The sequence below is a fragment of the Medicago truncatula genome, chromosome 2, assembly GCF_003473485.1.
Source record: "Medicago truncatula cultivar Jemalong A17 chromosome 2, MtrunA17r5.0-ANR, whole genome shotgun sequence".
NCBI classification, from domain to species: Eukaryota; Viridiplantae; Streptophyta; class Magnoliopsida; order Fabales; family Fabaceae; genus Medicago; species Medicago truncatula.
This window is the reverse complement of record NC_053043.1, coordinates 42,505,903-42,525,313: the sequence shown is the minus strand read 5'-3', so window position 1 is coordinate 42,525,313 and position 19,411 is coordinate 42,505,903. Positions and strand designations below refer to the sequence as shown.

The following is a 19,411-nucleotide window of genomic DNA, read 5'->3' as shown; positions in this document are numbered from 1 at the left end:
TATTTGTACGATCATTTTTTTATGAGAAATATTTTTACTTTCTCTCTATTATTTTTATTTTTGTTTCAATACTTTATTTTTTTGTAAATTTATGGTTATACCATAAGTTGTCTTACAAATTGTGTTCAAATAATACAACTCTTTTTTTATATTGCTATGCTCAAATTAGACATCATTTAATATTATATTATATCATGTTTCACATGTCCTCTTAAGTTTAGTTCAGTTGGTAAGAAAAATGTATAATATATGTAAGATCTGAGGTTCAAATCCCGATCACCACCAGAAAAATATCACGTTTCACATGTTCTTTCAAAAAAAATTGTTTAACATGTGTTACAAACTATGCCGTCATAGTGGTTCTAATGATAAATAAATACTATTTCGATTTAAGTCTCAACATATGTTGGGTCGGTACTGATTCATCTGCACTTGCATTGATTACCAATTCCTTTATTTTTGGTAATCAACTAATCAAGTCACTATTGCATCCAGTGGCGGAGCCCTTCATGGGCTGGGGTGGGCCACGGCCCACCCAAAAAAATTAAAAAATTAACGATTATAAGTCTATTTTGCGATATTTTATGCAATTTTGTGTCGGTTTTATGTTTTGCTTGATCCAAATTCCTGCAAAGTGGTGTAGTGGCCCACCCGAAAATTTAAATAATTCAATTATAGGTCTATTTTGCGAGATTTTATACAATTTTATGTCGATTTTAGGTTTCGGTTGATCCAAATTCCCGCAAATTGGTGTAGTGGCCCACCCGAAAAATTTAAATAATTCAATTATAGGTCTAATTTGCGAGACTTTAAACAATTTTTCAATAGTTAATTTTAGTGGCCCACCCTGACATTTTTTCTGGCTCCGCCACTGATTGCATCTTTCATGATCAAACGATAGAGAAAAAAGTGTTAAGATAGCATGAAAGGGGTTCTAATTAAAGGGTAATAAATATTGACACAAAGAAAATATTAATGATATTTGAACATTTATTTGAAACAACTTTTGTGACAACCTCTTTTCTCTCTCTTTTCATTGATAAAAAACAATGAAGAGAAAAAAAGGAAAAGAGAGAATAAGAGTATAATGTGAGTATGTGAGAGAAAGTTGTTAAAAAGTTGTCACAAAGTGGTTGTACAAATATCATTTCTCCAAAGAAAATGATGGATGTTGAGTTTGTAACAATGTAAAAGTCATTGAGAATTTGGGGAAAAATAACCTTTCGGACAATAAAAAATTCTAGGCGCCATTGATTTGGAGGAAAAGACTCAACTTCTTCGTTTTATTTTTGTTTTGATTGATCTCTCGTGTTCTAAGTCAATTCTAAGATCAATATCATCACTTAATATTGAAGGACCACATTTTTAACGTTTGTAACACGAGATGCTGGATACACTTCTAATAGTAATCTTTTGAAGATCATCTTTTGATGGAAATATTCAAAACCGTCTTTGGTTGTTCGATGCTTATCTTTGAAGCATCAAGTTTTTTTATAAAGATTTTTATTAATTAACCTAGCTCACACTAGCATTTTTTATCAGGAAGAATCGAACTTAATATCTCATGGTTTTCAACACTCACACACACCCTACGAACCAACACTCATACTCCTCGGCTTCTAGGAATGGTTAAGGCAATGCACTCTGTAACTTCCTAAAGCTAGATTGTTGGGAAACTAAACAGGGCTCAAAACAGGCACATCTTCCCCATACCACACATCCACAATTGACCTTCAAAAGAACAACCCAAGCTCAAAGAGAATAGCTACGCATAAGCCCTTGTTATAATAGTACAACACTACACCTTATAAAATTGAAGAGCTTGAGTCCCAATTTCAAAACCATAAATGAGAGAACCAAAATGCCCAATACATTCAAGGAAGACATTCAGATTCCACTGTTATATCCGCTTGTTGTAAACACTTTTGAATAGATAATTCAAGGCCACAAGAAACTACCATTGATGCACTGTTCAGCCTTCTCTCCTTTCTTACATTCCAACTTCTAATTTCTTGTATATTGTGAGCAACCTGTCATGGGATGAAAGGGTTCTGTTCAAAATTGGAAGAACAATCATTTCACTATGTTACAGTTCTGTTTGTTTGCGTGATTGGTGTCATAGTAGTTATGTCGTTTGGGGTTGAATTTTCAACAATTTGTTTTTTGAGTTGTGGGAGAAAAAGCAAAACGATAACAATTAAAAGGCACACAAATCAAATTGAAAGCAATTGCATTACAGCATGCAACCAGATTAGAACCAAAAGTCATTACATTTTCAACAATAAGAAGTCTAAGAAAAATTTATGAATCCTTCACTAAGCTATCAAACTTTCTTCTGGCATCTCTGCTGTGCATGTTACTTCATTTGCATGCTGTATGAAAGTGTGTATACCCCCTAAAGATAAAGGACAGTCAGAGAGAAGCCTTACATGTTTTAAAACAAATATCAAACAGATGATAAGAAAGAAAGTGGAGGAAAACATGACTCCCGAATACACGAGAGCCTGAGTGTAAATCAAATAAAATCTAGCACACATAAACCTATTACGGGAGTAAAACATCATCTGTGTATATACTTCAAGAGTTAACTACGGAATAAATATCCAAACACTAGTAAAAATGTCTGCCTTCATTTTTTTTTTTGGGTGAATAATGTCTGCCATCATTTTAATTGATGCAAAATGCCGAGAATGGGCAAAGATTACGTTGAATACATATATAGAAACAGCCAGTAAAAAAGCTAAATTTGAGGATTGGAAAAAGACACGGCAGTACTAATTCATGTGGACAGCAATTCGTGACATTTTGTGTACATTTTTTGTTGGAGAGGAATTATTCTCTCTCTCTAACACACACACAATTTTATTTCTCCATTTTTTCTGTTCTATCTCTCACGTAATTTTCTGTGCTCAATATACCACAATTCACAAAAGAAAAAAAAAGAAAAAAAAATGTTGGTTGGAGGGGACAAAGAATATGTTTAAGATGTCTCCCACAAATTGAACTTGGGTTGGTACATTCAAATTCGTACCTGTTATCAAGAGTATGAGAGTAAATATTTCTTGTTAGATTGACCTTAGTGGTTTAAATAAGGGAAATCCTCAATGTCAGTATGACTGTTTAACAAGGTTCACAGAGGAACCTTAGTGTGCTAATCTTATTATCATTTTCTGAGTTGATAAGTAATATTTTTGCATGACTTACGTTCTCTCTGTCATTGTGTTTACATGACATACTACTATTGGGTTTAAACCTTTTGGTCAGCTGAATCGAACCTAGATTCTCCGGACTGAGCTATTCGTAATCCAATGAGCACGATGTTTAACAATTCTCGAAACCTAGTATGCAAGTATATGGACTATATGAGTCTGGAAGATGCAAAGCTCCCTGTCTTGAAAAGTCCTAGGTAATGTGTTTCCATTTTTCAAGCTACATGAGTCTAGAGGAAACAGAGTTCAACACATTTAAACTTAAAAGTCTATAAAGAAACTAAATAACCAGCCAACTTTACTTATCTTCAACATTCCAAACTCCATTTATGTCATTCTAACATACACAAAATGAATACACAAAGGCTTATGTTTGTTGCCATTCCCCATCCTACAGGAATAGCCTACACAATCAGATCAACGTTGACTTTTGTCTCAACAAGATTTTGGACACCAATTTTTCTTATCGGCAACATGATGCTTTATTTAAACACACAAAAACGACACAGTGTATACAATACAACCTGCATAAGTATTGATATTGGCTCGAGGAGAGAGATAAAATGAATGATTTTAAAAAACAAAATTGTATCTTTATACAGGTGTCTGTTTCTGGAAAATGTTTCTTATATTAATATATTCGTCATGATTCCTAAGCCGATGTTTAGTTTGGCTTTCAACCACTTCTACTCGCTTTCGCTTTTGAGGCACCGTGTTAAAATAGAAGCTGTAGTAGTGGCTTCAGGACAGAAGCACGTCTGCTGCCAATTTGCAGCAAAATAACAAACATCCACCATCAACAAAACCATATATAAAGACAAAAAATTTCTAGCAAATATCTAAAAGCAAAAGCTACTTTGCACTTTGCCCAGTTCCAATGGTATAGGACTAGTTATTCCTTTTTTAACAGAATTTCTATAATTCACATAAATTCTCCAAAAATCAACAAACAATAAATAATAAAATTGAAAATTTTCACTTCTATAATAAAAAACACTAAGCAAAATTGTTGACCAAGTCTTGAATTTCATATCCATTGATTAGGGTTTCTAAATTGTTGACCAAGTCTTGAATTTCATATCCATTGATTAGGGTTTCTATGCATATGCAATTTCCCAACCAAAATTCATAGGTCGAAAATAAAAACAAAAACAAACAAAAAATACAAAATTCAGTAGCTTTCAATCAAAGAAACCTGTTTGGCTCAAAACAGCATTCCTAACTTGACGCATATCTCTTCCTTTTAGGGTTCTACCAACACCTTCAAACAACGAACACGAATGCATCGGCGAAAAATCTACTTGCCTTGAAAGATACTCATGCGGTGGCATCGTGCTTCGAAATTCCTCTTCCTCGTTTAAAGCATGTGCATCTTCTTCTTCGTATCGCCTCGCGCGGTTCGCCATAGCTGAAGACATCATTGGAACGTTCATTGGCGCTGAATGGTAGAATTTATCTGATGCCGGTGATGACCATGACGGTGTTCGTTCGGAGGGGCGTTGAACAATTAGCATAGGTTTGGATGAGGATGAGGGAGATGAATTTGAGGACGATGAAGCCGAGAGAGAAACAGGGATAAGAGCATCGTTGAGAAGGTTGGAATTGTCACCGGAATCGGGAGATTCTTCGTTTTCCGGCAAGACGGCGAGGACTCCGAAGGAATCGGGAGGGCCTAAGGGGGAGGATTTGCGTTGGAATTGGTGGTGATTGTAGTGATGGCGGTTATGGTTGGAGATGGGGGTGGGAATAGAAGGTGAAGAAGAAGAAGAAGAAGAAGAAGAAGAGGGGTGCGAATAGTCGAAATCGAAAACGACGTCGTCTTCGTCGAGTTCGAGGGATGATGAATTATTAAAGGACGGCGGCGCGTGAGGTTGGACGCCGAGGAAACGCTCCGCCTTGGTGGGGAGGAATTTTCGGGTTCGGAATCGGGTCGGTCTGTGAAGATCCATTTGAGAGTTAGGGTTTGTGGTTTTTTTCTTAATCCTGTTGCTCTTTTTATTTGTTTATTGAAGGAAAAGAGAAAGGTAGGTTGAGGTTGAGGCGGCGTAAAAACGTAACGTAATTTTATCGGGAAGATTAAGTAATAATTTAATGGGCGATGACTATTTTGTTGATTATGTTTACTTATAAGTTTTTTTCAATTTTCTTAATTCTTTTTGAACAACTTTTTTTTCGATAAAGGCTAAAAATTGATTCATATACAGATGATTCACTATCAATAGAATGTCTAGGTATACATGACATGTTTTCTTATCTTTTTTGAAGGAATGACATGTTTTCTTATCATTCACAACTAATTTTACATGTGATATATATTGAGAATTGTTTAACCATGCCTAAGTATACATTAAACCCTAACCAATTTGAAAATTTTATTCTAAACATAATAGATTAATCTAGATGTATCACATCACTATTTTTTCTCTTCATTTCAAAATGTATACTCACATGGAGTGGAGTGTACACTAAACATTTCCCTAGATTCAACCATTTCACATTACACAACCTTTACAAAAACCAATCACTGAATTGTCATAAAATAACAAGAAAATGAGACAGTATTATAATCCTTAATGTTTGCATATTCTAACAATTATTATATATAGGCAATTTCTATGGTACACTCGATAATTTTGAGTGTACCGTATACCCGTGTATTTAAATGAATAGTTTAATGATTTATTTTCTTTAGAAAAAAATATTTTCTATCATTTATAATTATAATAATTATATTTTATTTTTCAAAAGTGTCGGCAAAGCAAAATTCAAATTTTTAAAATTTTTATTACTCATAATAGTGAATATTGATTATTTTTTTCAATAAAATGTTAAAAAATTTAGTATAATTCTTTATAAAAAATGAAATGATGTTTTTTCTTATGGGATAATATTTTCTAAAATATAAAAGTCGATAAATATCTCTTTATCACATAAAAATTATCTTTACCTTATAAATTTATGAAATAGGTGTACCGGTACACCTTAATTGAAGGGTGTACCGTAGAAACTCCCTTATATATAATCCTTAAGAAGCAAATCCTTTCTTCAAATTTTTTAACAGTGGTAACATCAGTCTTGAAACCCAAAGCCAAGCCACTGTCGTTAATGGTACGTAGTGCTGATCAATGTGTTAAGAATTGAAACTGTTCCAACAATAGCAATACCAAAGCAGAAAGAGCCAAAACAAATTTTAAGTATCAAAATTTGCACAATTCCATTTTTTTTTAAGAAGTTAAATTAATCGATCAAAATTGACCTCAATAGAGGAGCACACTTTAAGGTTCCAAGTTAACACCATCAAATCAATTCAAATGGATTATGCACAAGTCCTTTTAAAAACACAAACATGTCACCAGGTTGAAGTGTCCAGTAAAAAGCTTTGGATTTATAACATAGACTTTTAAGATTTCAAAGTACTTTATGGATTTATAAAATAAAAGATGACTTCATAAAATTTTGCAAAAATAAAAATTGGGACTCGTAAAATCGCAATCAAAATCGAAGGATATTACTCAATAATTTTTGTAGAATCGATAAAAAAAAAATTAAAATTGCAATCAAAATCGATGGATTTTACCTAAAAAAAAAAATACTAAATATATGTTAGAAATGATATATAGTCATAAATTACTTAGTTTATAAGAAATCGTACAATCGCAATCAAAATCGATGGATTTTGCCTATTTTGAGATTCTCCTATGAACTTGAGTCGTTGAAGGTGAAGAAAGTCGCAAAATCCTAGATTATAGGATTTAAGTTGGGATTTTGACAACAATGACACAATAAACCAAAGATCCATAGTCAAAACAACACAAATATTCTTTTATATAAGGATGAAAATAGGGAAAATTGTAACATAGTACTACTACAGAGTTTTAAGTGACAAGTAAAGTGAATGATCATATGTGTTTGAACCCTTATATAGTACATTCGAGTCCCCATAGTTCCTTGCCATATTTGCTCAGATGATTGTTGGCTGGAGTGGACGTGGCAAACGAGTGTAAGATAAACGGAGGCGCGTATCTGAGTCAATAGCATAATGGCAATGTAGTTTTTCACAATGATTGGTTTTGCCATACATTATGTGGTCGGTTTGTCTTTAATTCATGTGTAATTAATATGAAAAGTTCTGAGGTTTTTCTGCCTAATCGGAATGTCAATTGGCATGGAATGGTAGAATTCAATCGACACCGGTAATGACCACGACAGAGTTCGGTCTGGCGACAGTCTATGGACAATAAGAATAGGTTTTGGTGAAGAGGATGACGAGGAAGATGAATTGGAGGACACGGAAGCGGAGAGAGAAACCGAGACCGGAGCTTCATGGACGTTTCCGGCATCAAAAGATTCTTCATCTTCCGACAAGACGGCGAGGATTCCGATGGAACCGGGAGGCCTAAGGGAGAAGCCTTACTTTTGAATTGTTGGTGGTTGTATCGGTGGCGGCGGCAGGGACGGGTCGGTTTTTGCTTCTTTTGTTTTTTGTTTATTGTTGTGAGAAAGTGAAAGGTGGATTTGGCGGCGTAAAAATGATGATAGGTGAATAAAGTTTTAATGAGAAAGATGAGTGTAGAAAATCATTGCCATTAATTACTCATCTTTTATTCTTGATTTTGATTTTGTTTCCTGTTGTTGATTTTCAATTTTATTAATTTTTTTTTAATTATAAATATTTTCGGATAATTGGGTTTTACTGTACCATTTTATTAAGGTAAATTCTATGGTACATCCAACATTTTGAGTGTACCGGTACACCAAACATTAAATTAATAATTAAATTGATTGTTTTTTGAAGAAAAAATAATTATTTTCTATCATTGACAATTATAATAATTAAATCTTATTTACCAAAAGCGTCGATGAAATAAAATTTACTTTTTTTGAATTTTTATTGCTCATAATGAAGAATATTGATTATTTTTTATGAGAAAATGTTAAAAATTTAATATAATTCATATAAACAATGAAATAGTGTTTTTTTTTTTCATGAGATGGTGTTTTCTAAAATATAAATAATGACAAATAATAACTTATTTTATAAAATGATCATTAATTTATACATTTATGAAGCGGAGTATCCGTACACCTCAATTTGTGAGGTGTACACCTCAATTTGTGAGGTGTACCGTAGAAAGCTCCCTTTTATTAATTACCGGTATGGATTGTTAGATAACCATCATGACATTTTCAACCATAGGAAATAAATAAAAGAAAGGGTTAAAATAATAGTGTTTTACCAATTTCTAAAATAATCGACGTTTCTCCTTCTAAGCATTTTGAGGCAGAATTCTCATGAAAATAAACAACTTTGATACTATGATAATGTGTAGGTGAATTTTCTCTTGACAATTAATATCAACAATATTATTATTGAGGCACTGGAAATTGGTAACATAAGTCATAACATCTTTTTATTATTTCAGGTGAATACAAACAGAAATAGTTATATCAACCATTTCAAATCTCACACCTTTATATAAAAAAAAAATCACTGAATTATTATAACAGGAAGAAATTAAAAAAGAAGCAATATAATATTGAAAGAAAGTTCACATGTTCAAGCCATTATCATAATCCTTAAGAAGAAAATCCTTTCTTCAACGTCTGAACTGTTGCAACATCAGTCTTGAAAGCCAAAGCCAAGACATTGTCATCAATGGTAGAATTAAACAATGTGCTAGCAATTGAAATAGTTCCAGCATTAGCACTACCAAAGGCAGAAAAAGCCAAAGCAGGTTTTGAAGTATCAGCATTGAACTGAAAATGAACAAGTCCCTTTGGAAACACAAACATGTCACCGGGTTGTAGTGTTTGAGTGAATAGCTTATTAGTGGTGTCCACAAAACCAACATTCAGGGAACCTTTCGCGAGGAAGAGTAGCTCGGCTGAACGAGGGTGTGTGTGTGGTGGATTGATGGTTCCAGGTGGGTATATTAGAGCAGCATATGCGACACTTTGTCCGTCAAGAGCTGGAAATTCTGCTTTGCTTGCTTTCAAGGCTTTGAAAGTTGAGGGCTGTATGTTTGGTGGAAGAAGTGCGCGGAAACCGGTGAATGTGAAGAAGTTGCCATCAACTTGGGTTCCAGTTGGGGCTATGAAATCAGTGAGGATGTCTGGATCACTAGCTAGTGTTATTTGCACAATGGCAAATGCAGATATGATTAGTGTTAGCATTTTTGAAGCTATGAAAGACATAGCTTTATGATTAATAAATGGAATGTTTGTAATTTGAGGTTACAAGGGAAAGTTGGATCAATGAATTGAAGATATGTGTTTTGACAAATTAAAGAAATGATGTATTTATAGTGATTTCTTTTTATATGTAATTTGCATCGTAACATGCATGGAGATTTCAAGGTAGTTTTATTTTCTGTCTGCAGCTGTTTTCTTGTGCCGAATGATTTTTTTTGGAGAATATACGGTATAGTAAATGAATTTTTTAATTATAGTTATAATAATTAAGAATGTTACATTATATATTGAACCATGTAAATAACTTATGTTTATATGACGTGCATAGGAACTAATGTTTGGGTGTGAAAGGAATTTAAGATGATGTTTGGGTGTGAAAGGAATTTATTTTTTATTTTTTTTTGCGCACTGTGTTCCATAGTCTGATAAACTAAATTGTGTAATAACGTATGTTAAAGTTTAAAACTAATTAATTGTTCTGTGAGCATAGCTCACTTGGTAGGACAATGCATTATTATATGTAGGGGTTGGGGTTCGAACTCCGAACACCCCACTTATTCATCTTATAAGGTGAATTCTAGCCACTATGCTACCCGATAAAAAAAAAGTTTAAAAGTAATTCTGAAGCTTTTATCTTTCTACTCAAACTTCAAGTTTATTTGATTCTTGACATGTATAGTTTTGTGTAAATACTACATAATCAAGTAGTCATTTACTCGTGAGTTTGGTTTTTGACAATGGTAAAATTTAATTTACTCATAGAGTCAAACAAATCCAAACCTGCTGAATACCATGCACATAATCTAAAGATATAAAAATACAAGGGACTAAAACCAATACTAGCCCAAATTTTATGGACTAAAACACAAATAACCCTAAAATAAAAGTAAGACATAAATACAACTTTGGTTCTCTATTTTGCTTCATTCAAAAAAAATTATCTCTCAATTTTAAAAGGATTAAACTTTCCCTTGTGAGCATTTTGAAGCCGAATTATAATGATATGACACTCACTATCTAAGTGAATTCTAGATAAAGAACTAATTTTCATTTCATCAAAATAAACCTTTGTTTTAGTTTATGTGAGTTTGACTCCAAAGATTCATAGAGTTAAGACATAACAAGGTTCAACGAGGACTTACAGATACGTACAGATCATCCACCAAAATTACATATCAAAATATACATTAATATATACCATATATAGTTGTTGATAGCGGCCGCCCGTTGCGAAGCGGCGTCGGACCGCTACGGTATAAGTCGTAGCATTGCGGTTTCAAATTGTGGTCGTTTCAATTGCTATAGCAGTGGAACGGTGTGTAGCGAATCTCAGAGGAGTAGCGGTTCTAAAACCTCTATATTATTTAAAATGGGAATTTTTGAAATCGTCCATGATTATAAAAAAATATCTATCTTTTCCTCTTCATTTTTGAGATTTTTCTTAAACCCTATAAACTTTATGCACATTCGTTCTTTTTGTGCACCGCAAAACACTTTGCATCCAAATACTTTCTCTTTTCTTCCTCCTTTCAAATCAAAAATCTTGTCACTACGCAGAGTCATCGTCGATTTCGATCCATTGCTTCTTCCTCATTTTTCTTCGTTCCTTTAGTTCGTCCATTCGTTTTTTTTTTCTTTCTCTTCTTCCTCTCGTTCTATCTTTTCCCGTTTTTATTTTCTTTGTTCCTCTGTGTAGAATTGTGAATTTAAATTTTTACATGATGGATTATCGAATCTGAACTATGAATTTTCACAAAATTTTCATGATGTTTTAGGATTTATAGATCAAATTAGTGAGATCAGTCGATATTTGTTGAATATTGTGATTTTTTTTTTCAACTACTAGTGATGTGTTTAATTTTATTAATCTACTAAAACCATTATGCTTAATTTTGAAGAATTAAACTAAATTAGTTCAGTTTTATGTTTAATTTTATATTAAATTTCATGTAATTTATCCAAAAAATTGATCAAATAACGATCATCCCGCTACTTGTCATATGCTATACGCTATCTTGCTATCCCACTTTTGGGGTCAGCCGCTTTCCTGGATTGACTACTCTGATCTATAGTGATTCAGTATCAAATATAAGTAAAAATTGGTCAAATAATGTTGGAGCAAATAACTTTTTTTTTGAGCAATCATCCACCTATATCAACAATACTGATACATTGGAAATCGGTAACACAAACCGTTTTTTGTTATTTCAGGTGATTACAATAACAGAAATAGTTACATCAACCATTTCACATCTCACAACCTTATTGAAAGAATCACTGAATTATTTATTATAACAGGAAGGAAAAAAAAAACAGTATTGATAGAAAGTTCACATGTTCAAGCCATTATCGTAATCCTTAAGAAGAAAATCCTTTCTTCAAAGTTTGAACGGTTGCAACATCAGTCTTGAAAGCCAGAGCCAAGACATTGTCATCAATGGTAGAGTTAAACAATGTGCTAGCAATTGAAATAGTTCCAGCATTAGCACTACCAAAGGCCGAAAAAGCTAAAGCAGATTTTGTAGTATTAGAATTGAATTGAAAATGAACAAGTCCCTTTGGAAACACAAACATGTCACCGGGTTGAAGTGTTTGAGTGTATAGCTTGTTGGTTGTGTCAACGAAACCAACATTAAGGGAACCTTTAACGAGGAAGAGTAGCTCGGCTGAACGAGGGTGTGTGTGTGGTGGATTGATGGTTCCAGGTGGGTACATTAGAGCAGCATATGATACACTTTGTCCATCAAGAGCTGGAAATTCTTTTTTGCTTGCTTTCAATGCCACGAAAAATGAGGGTTGTATGTTTGGTACAGTAAGGGCGCGGAAACCGGTGTATGTGAAGAAGTTGCCATCAACTTGGGTTCCATTTGGGGCTATGAAGTCAGTAAGGATGTCTGGATCACCAGCTAGTGTTATTTGCACAATGGCAAATGCAGATATGATTAGTGTGAGGAGTTTTGAAGCTGTGGAAGAAGACATTGTGTATGATTTGATGGAATGTTCAAAATTTGAGGTTATTGAGGAAAAGCTAGATCAATGAATCAAAGATATGTGTTTTTACAAATTTGAGGAATGATGTATTTATAGTGGTTTCTTTTTATATGTAATTTGCATCGTAACATGCATGGAGATTTCAAGGTAGTTTTATACTTTTATTTTCTGTCTGCAACTGTTTTGTGCCGAATGATTTTTTGGAGATATATGGTATAGTATATAGTAAATGAATTTTTTAATTATAGTTACAATAATTAAGAATGTTAATTACATTATATATTGAACCATGTAAATAAGTTATGTTTATATGACGTGCATAGGAACTAATGTTTAGGTGTGAAAAGAATTTAAGCTGTTCTTTTGCGCACTGTGTTCCAAAGTCTGATAAACTAAATTGTGAAAAACGTATGTTAAAGTTTTGAACTAATTCTGAAGCTTTTATCTATCAACTCAAACTTCAAGTTTATTTGATTCTTGACAAAGTTGTGTGTAAATACTCCATAATCAAGTACTAGTAGTCATTACTCGTGAGTTTGGTTTTTGACAATGGTAAAATTTAATTTACTCATATAGTCAAACAAATCCAAACCTGCTGAATACCATGCACATAATCTAAAGATATAAAATTCCAAGGGACTAAAACCAATACTAGCCCAAATTTTATGGACCAAAACACAAATAACCCTAAAATAAAAGTAAGACATAAATACAGCTTTGGTACTCTATTTTGTTTCATTCATAATTTTTTCCTCTCAATTTTAAAAAGATTGACCTTTCCCTTGTGAGCAGTTTGAAGCCAAATTATAATGATATGACACTCACTATTGAATACTCCCTAAAGAACTAATTTTCGTTTCATCAAAATATACATTTGTTTTAGTTCATGTGAGTTGGACTTCGGAGATTCATCAGAATTAAGACAGACCAATGTTCGGCAAGGACTGACAAATACTTAAGGATCATCCACCAATATGATCCTGCTTACATATCAAAATATACATCATTGCGGTTTCAAATTGTGGCCGTTTCAACTACTATAGCAGCGGAACGGTGCGTAGCGGATCTCGGAGCAGTAGCGGACTAGCGGTTCTAAAACCTCTATATTGTTTAAAATGGAAAATTTTGAAATCACCTATGATTTTAAAAAATATCTATATTTTCCTCTTATTTTTTAGATTTTCCTTAAACCCTAGAAACTTTATGCACTTTCTCTCTTTTTGTGCACCGCGAAACACTTTGCAGATCCAAATACTTTCTCTTTTCTTCCTCCTTTCAGCTCCAAAATCTCATCACTATGTAGAGTCGTCTCTGATTGTGATCCATTGCTTCTTCCTCATTTTTCTTCGTTCCTTTGTTCGTTTTTTCTTTCTCTTCTTCCTCTCGTTCTATCTTTTCCCGTTCTATCTTTTCTTTGTTCCTCTGTGTAGAATTGTGGATTTAAGTGTTTACATGATGGATTATCGAATCTGAACTATGAATTTCACAAAATTTTCATGATGTTTTAGGGTTTATAGATTAAATTAGTGAGATCAGTCGATATTTGTTGAATATTGTGATGTGTTTTTTTCAACTACTAGTGATGTGTTTAATTTTAGGCTTAATTGATCATCCGGTCCCTTAACTTAATTCTTTATTTCACAATGGTCCCTTAACTAAAAAAACGTTTCAAATTGGTCCCTTATGTATTATGTCGTTATCTATTTTGGTACTCTCAGATAGTTTTTTAATGTCTAATATTTTTAATATGATTATGACTGTTGGATTGTAGGTCCACTGTATATAATAGTGAACCACCGGTATCTAATTTTTTTATGCGGTGGTGAAGAAGAGTTGGAGATTGTTGAGACAAGATGTGATATTAGTGTTGTTGTTATGATTTATAAGGGCAAATTTGAAGAGAGATCATAGATGTGAACATGAAAAATGATTCATCAACATCTCGTTTTTTTTCTTCTTTCTGGAGGATGTGATTGATGAAGGTGAATGAAGATGATTATGATGAAGATGAAGAAAAAGATTAGGGAAGAAGATGTAGAATAGCAAAAAAAAATTAGGTGGTGGTGGTTCACCGTACGATATAATAAACTTTATATGATCCAACGGTGTCGTCTTTGTAAAAAAGATCAAAGAGTTTAAATTAAAAAATTTAATAAGGTTTATAGTGGACCATTTACAATGCCGGTCCACCTAAAAGATTTAGAGTTAAAAATTTAACAGAGAGGACCAATATGATGAACGGCAGCATAAATAAGGGACCTATTTGAAACATTTAATAGTTGGGGGACGAAACTGAAAAAAATAAAAATAAATTAAGGGACCTAATGATCAATTAAGCCTTAATTTTATTAATCTACTAACACCAATATGCTTAATTTCAAAGAATTAAACTAAATTAGTTCAGTGTTATGTTTAATTTTATATTAAATATATGTTTATTTATACTTTATAGTATTATTCATGTAATTTATCCCAAAAAATGATCAAATAACGACCATCCTACTATTTATCATATGCTATACACTATCTTGCTATTCTGGATTGACCACTCTGATCTATAGTGATGCAGTCTCAAATATAAGTAAAAATTGGTCAAATAATAATATTGGAGCAAATAACTTTTTTTAAGCAATCTTAATTGAAAACATCTACCTATAAGTAATATCAACAATACTGCTGATACATTGGAAATCGGTAACACAAACCGTCTTTTATTATTTCAGGTGATTACATTAACAGATATTGTTACATCAACAATTTCACATCTCACAACCTTTTAAAAAACAATCATTGAATTATTTATTACAACAGGTAAAAGCAAAGAAAAAAAAGCAATAATTAATATTGAAATTTGAAAGAAAGTTCACATGTTCAAGCCATTATCATAATCCTTAAGAAGAAAATCCTTTCTTCAAAGTTTGAACGGTTGCAACATCAGTCTTGAAAGCCAGAGCCAAGACATTGTCATCAATGGTAGAGTTAAACAATGTGCTAGCAATTGAAATAGTTCCAGCATTAGCACTACCAAAGGCCGAAAAAGCTAAAGCAGATTTTGTAGTATTAGAATTGAATTGAAAATGAACAAGTCCCTTTGGAAACACAAACATGTCACCAGGTTGTAGTGTCTGAGTGAATAGCTTATTGGTTGTGTCAACAAAACCAACATTAAGGGAACCTTTAACGAGGAAGAGTAGCTCGGCTGAACGAGGGTGTGTATGTGGTGGATTGATGGTTCCAGGTGGGTACATTAGAGCAGCATATGATACACTTTGTCCATCAAGAGCTGGAAATTCTTTTTTGCTTGCTTTCAATGCCACGAAAAATGAGGGTTGTATGTTTGGTACAGTAAGGGCGCGGAAACCGGTGTATGTGAAGAAGTTGCCATCAACTTGGGTTCCATTTGGGGCTATGAAGTCAGTGAGGATGTCCGGATCACCAGCTAATGTTATTTGCACAATGGCAAATGCAGATATGATTAGTGTTAGCATTTTTGATGTTGTGGAAGAAGACATTGTGTATGATTTGATAGAATGGAAGATTTGTGTTTTTTGAAATGTGATGAATGATGTATTTATAGTGGTTTTTTGTTATATGTTGCCGATTTGTTTTGCAACATATGTATAATGTATGGAGATTTCAAGATTCTGCTATCTGCAGCTGTTTTCTTGTGCCGTTTAGGGAATAAAATACACCATAGAATCTTTTTATATATGTAAGTTACAGTAATTATTAAGGATTTTACTATAGTTGTGTGCAGGGACGGATCTGGACTCACTATTAGTGGGGCAAAAAAATTCCGTCAAATAATTAAATACTAAATTTAATAAAGACGTTACAAGAGATCAATCAAATGCTCTAGTAGAATACCCAGGCATAGGGACGATTGAGCGTGTTGCACTCTTTTTTTGGAAACATGTCGCAATTGTGTAGAAATTAAAAATAAAAATAAAAAGATCTTTGTATTGATATATGAATAAAAATATAGACAGATGCACAAATTGTACAAAACATTATTTTTGTATTAGTATATGAGTAAAAAATATAGACACATGTATAAACATAAAAGATGTTTGTATTAATATATGAGAATATTTGTATATTGTACATAATTCATCTTGTGTTCAAATTTCATTAACACCTATAATCAAGTAGTCATGATTCATGGTTTTTTTACACTGGTACAATATACTCATAAGTAATTAAATTTGAACACAAGATGAATTATGTACTACTAGAAGGTATTTCTACTCGTTTCGTTTCCTTCAACGGTATAGTATGGTGCGAAGTTAACATGATTAGTAATTTACCAGCATTACATTACATTGATCCAAGTGGAATTGAGACACCACCGAAAATGACCAGCCAATTGGTTAGCTGATGGTCAATGACTCACACATGGTTGAACTTGAAAGAAATGGTAATGTGTGTAATATGAAGAGCTAGTGGTGCCTAGATAACATTGTAAATAATCATTTTCAGTAGATGCCTTGATTGTCACTTCTGTCATATTGAAAAAACAAAAATATGCCTTTCTACTTGTTTCCACAAAATTTGAAGGAGTTATAGCATATTCTACTTGTTTTTAGATTACAAAGCACCCAAAAAGAAGATAAGAATGTGCCTTGTAAACATCAGATCCACAAGGTATCAATAGGACGGCTTTATCATCATAAACTTAAAAATAACAATCGTGTTCGTTGCTTAACATGATGTTTTTTTAAAATAACCAACCATTTCAGCCATTTTTGCCGTTTGATATATATCTAGATCATGTTATCCAAATACATACACTATCAGGCTTTGTGATACGTGAGAAAGCTTGTGCTCCTAAGAAATTCTGAAATATTCTTGTGCAAGACATTTTGCTGTTTACTACTGAATAGTACTTTTCATTTTAAGGCAACAGAAGCAACGTATGCCAAAGTAAAAACTTTAGCTTAGAACATATTTTGCTCTTGAAATTGCCACTGGGGCATGACATTGAAAAGAGACTTGTTACCAACACTTTCTCATACTCTCATTGTAACTATCTCAAATTGCTGTAAAACCAAAAAAATGATTGTTGTAAAACCAAAACTGTGGGGTGCAAGACAATGTTGGTTTTGAAATGAGATTAGGGGTTTATCAAGAAGAGGGATGGGATAAAATGGAACTAGATGCTCAGGATGTTACAAGTGATGAAAATGTCATTAAACCAAAATGAAACATAAATAAGTATTCCAAAGGGACTTTATATTAATAGCACCAATATTATCAGTTTACACATCAAACATTAGACAAGTACTGTTCATCTTCACCATCCAGTTGTGTTATACATCAAATACAGTTAACATTATTCACCCACCCACCACAGATCATTTTCCAGAGTTAATTTGATACCAACAACAATCATGCATTTTATAACTAAGGTAAAATCTAAATGAATCGAATTGTCATATAACTAAATCGCACACACACACACACAACAGCTAAATTTACGAATTGTCAATTGTAGATGCAGCATGATTTTTTAGATTCCTATGTTTTCCAAACAGTCTACAAATTCCATCATATAATGGAGGTGCTAATCTTGCTGGCCATGTTCTACGAGACCAAGTCCTATACATCAATATCCATCCATAACCTATGTTGATGCTAGTTTGGCGTACAAGACGAATCCAATTTTTTTTTTTGTTACCAATGTCTAAGATTTTATTGTATTACAATTACTATATCGCAAACCCATTATAATAATTTGCTAATATATTGCACAATAGGATCATGATCAATCTAAACCTGACTAAACTTTAGAGTAAAATCAATCTAAAATCTAACCAAAATTAATCAATTATACAAAATCACCCCCAAACACAATAATGTAAACATAACTGCATTCATCAAAGCACAAATTTAACTCGTCATGATTAATTAAAAACAAAATTTCAACAACTGTCTTCATCAAAATAACAAAAACATCAAAACCAAACACATCATCATAATAATGTTGTCCCTAAACACAATCTGCAAAATTAAAAACACCTCAAAACCGTCTATGTATTAGTGGCTCTAGTGTAAATCTGCTGACTAGAATGAGCAGACACCAACCTAATCAATCCTCTTGCCATCAAATCTCTGATTGCACGACGTGCCAAAGATCCATTAATCTGAAAACATTGCAAATTCATTAAAACGAATAAAAGCGACAAAGGCCGAATCTATAAAATGGTTATAATCAAGATAAGAAAGTTTACCCTGAGACGATCGGAGAGGACTGAAGGAGTGATGAGTTTGTATTTGGGAGCTTCAGTGAGAAGCTTATCATAGGTACCTTGATCAAACAAGACCATGTTGTTAACCTTTTCCTTTTGTTTACCTTTGCTCCATTTCTTCTTCTTTTGCTTTCCTCCTCCTGATTTCGCTGGCTTTGATGACGGTGGTGGTGCTGCCTTCTTCGGTGCCTACAACAAAGAAAATGAAAGTTAATGTCAATACTAAGGAAAGGAATTCGATGATGGAAATTGGGGATCTAAGGGATTTGAAGATGGTTGTTACCATTAGGGTTTTGGAGTTGATGAGGTACCAGCCGCAGCGAAGATGTGGAAGAAAGAAGGTTTGTTCTCAATAACTCAGTTACAAAATATAGGGTTTCGGATTTTGTAGTGTTTCGAATTGTATGGGCCTAGGTTTGACCCACTTATGAACCAAGGGCCCAAGTAACTCTTAGACTATATATAGTCAATAACATAATATATGTTTAAAAAAAAAAAATAGTATGATAAGTTATTATTTATTTAACCAAGTGATAGAGTTCAAGACTTTATCAACGTCAAAAAAATATTATAATAATTTTATGTTTTATTACAATGTTCATTTTGGTTCATATGAATGTATATTTCGACTTTGTTCAATTACAAATTTATTCAATAATTAAAGTGTCGACACACATTGTTGAATTATGAATTTGTTCAAATTTATTTAATTACAAAATGATATTTGAACAATCACTTTTTGACAACTATCTAAATTGTTCTTCTACTTTC

General features: G+C 32.9%; 5 protein-coding genes across 6 annotated transcripts; all 5 read right to left on the bottom strand.

Moving 5' to 3' along the window:
• Positions 1–1,752: 1,752 nt before the first annotated feature.
• On the bottom strand, positions 1,753–5,219 carry LOC11413716 (nuclear transcription factor Y subunit gamma). 2 transcript variants are annotated; one of them, XM_024775955.2, is made up of 2 exons: positions 4,405–5,219; positions 1,753–2,030 (listed from the first exon to the last, which is right to left on the bottom strand). In XM_024775955.2, the coding sequence occupies exons 1-2, from the start codon at positions 5,156–5,158 to the stop codon at positions 2,005–2,007; spliced, it is 780 nt and encodes a 259-aa protein (XP_024631723.1). In that variant the 5' UTR covers positions 5,159–5,219; the 3' UTR covers positions 1,753–2,004. The 2 variants fall into 2 exon arrangements, with proteins under 2 accessions (XP_024631723.1, XP_024631722.1); XM_024775954.2 differs by lacking the exon at positions 1,753–2,030 and adding an exon at positions 2,210–2,395.
• Positions 5,220–8,786: 3,567 nt separating this feature from the next.
• LOC11412228 (germin-like protein 9-3) lies at positions 8,787–9,404 on the bottom strand. Its single transcript, XM_003596789.3, has one exon. The coding sequence runs from the start codon at positions 9,402–9,404 to the stop codon at positions 8,787–8,789; it is 618 nt and encodes a 205-aa protein (XP_003596837.1).
• A 2,355-nt stretch (positions 9,405–11,759) lies between these two features.
• LOC11406593 (germin-like protein 9-3) lies at positions 11,760–12,380 on the bottom strand. The gene has a single exon (XM_003596788.3). The coding sequence runs from the start codon at positions 12,378–12,380 to the stop codon at positions 11,760–11,762; it is 621 nt and encodes a 206-aa protein (XP_003596836.1).
• A 2,840-nt stretch (positions 12,381–15,220) lies between these two features.
• On the bottom strand, positions 15,221–16,303 carry LOC11406052 (germin-like protein 9-3). The gene has a single exon (XM_003596787.3). It carries the CDS (start codon positions 15,902–15,904, stop codon positions 15,284–15,286), a length of 621 nt encoding a protein of 206 aa, XP_003596835.1. The 5' UTR covers positions 15,905–16,303; the 3' UTR covers positions 15,221–15,283.
• Positions 16,304–18,245: 1,942 nt separating this feature from the next.
• LOC11406592 (40S ribosomal protein S25-2) lies at positions 18,246–19,079 on the bottom strand. Its single transcript, XM_003596786.4, has 3 exons — positions 18,924–19,079; positions 18,623–18,829; positions 18,246–18,535 (listed from the first exon to the last, which is right to left on the bottom strand). The coding sequence occupies exons 1-3, from the start codon at positions 18,924–18,926 to the stop codon at positions 18,422–18,424; spliced, it is 324 nt and encodes a 107-aa protein (XP_003596834.1). The 5' UTR covers positions 18,927–19,079; the 3' UTR covers positions 18,246–18,421.
• Positions 19,080–19,411: the final 332 nt, after the last annotated feature.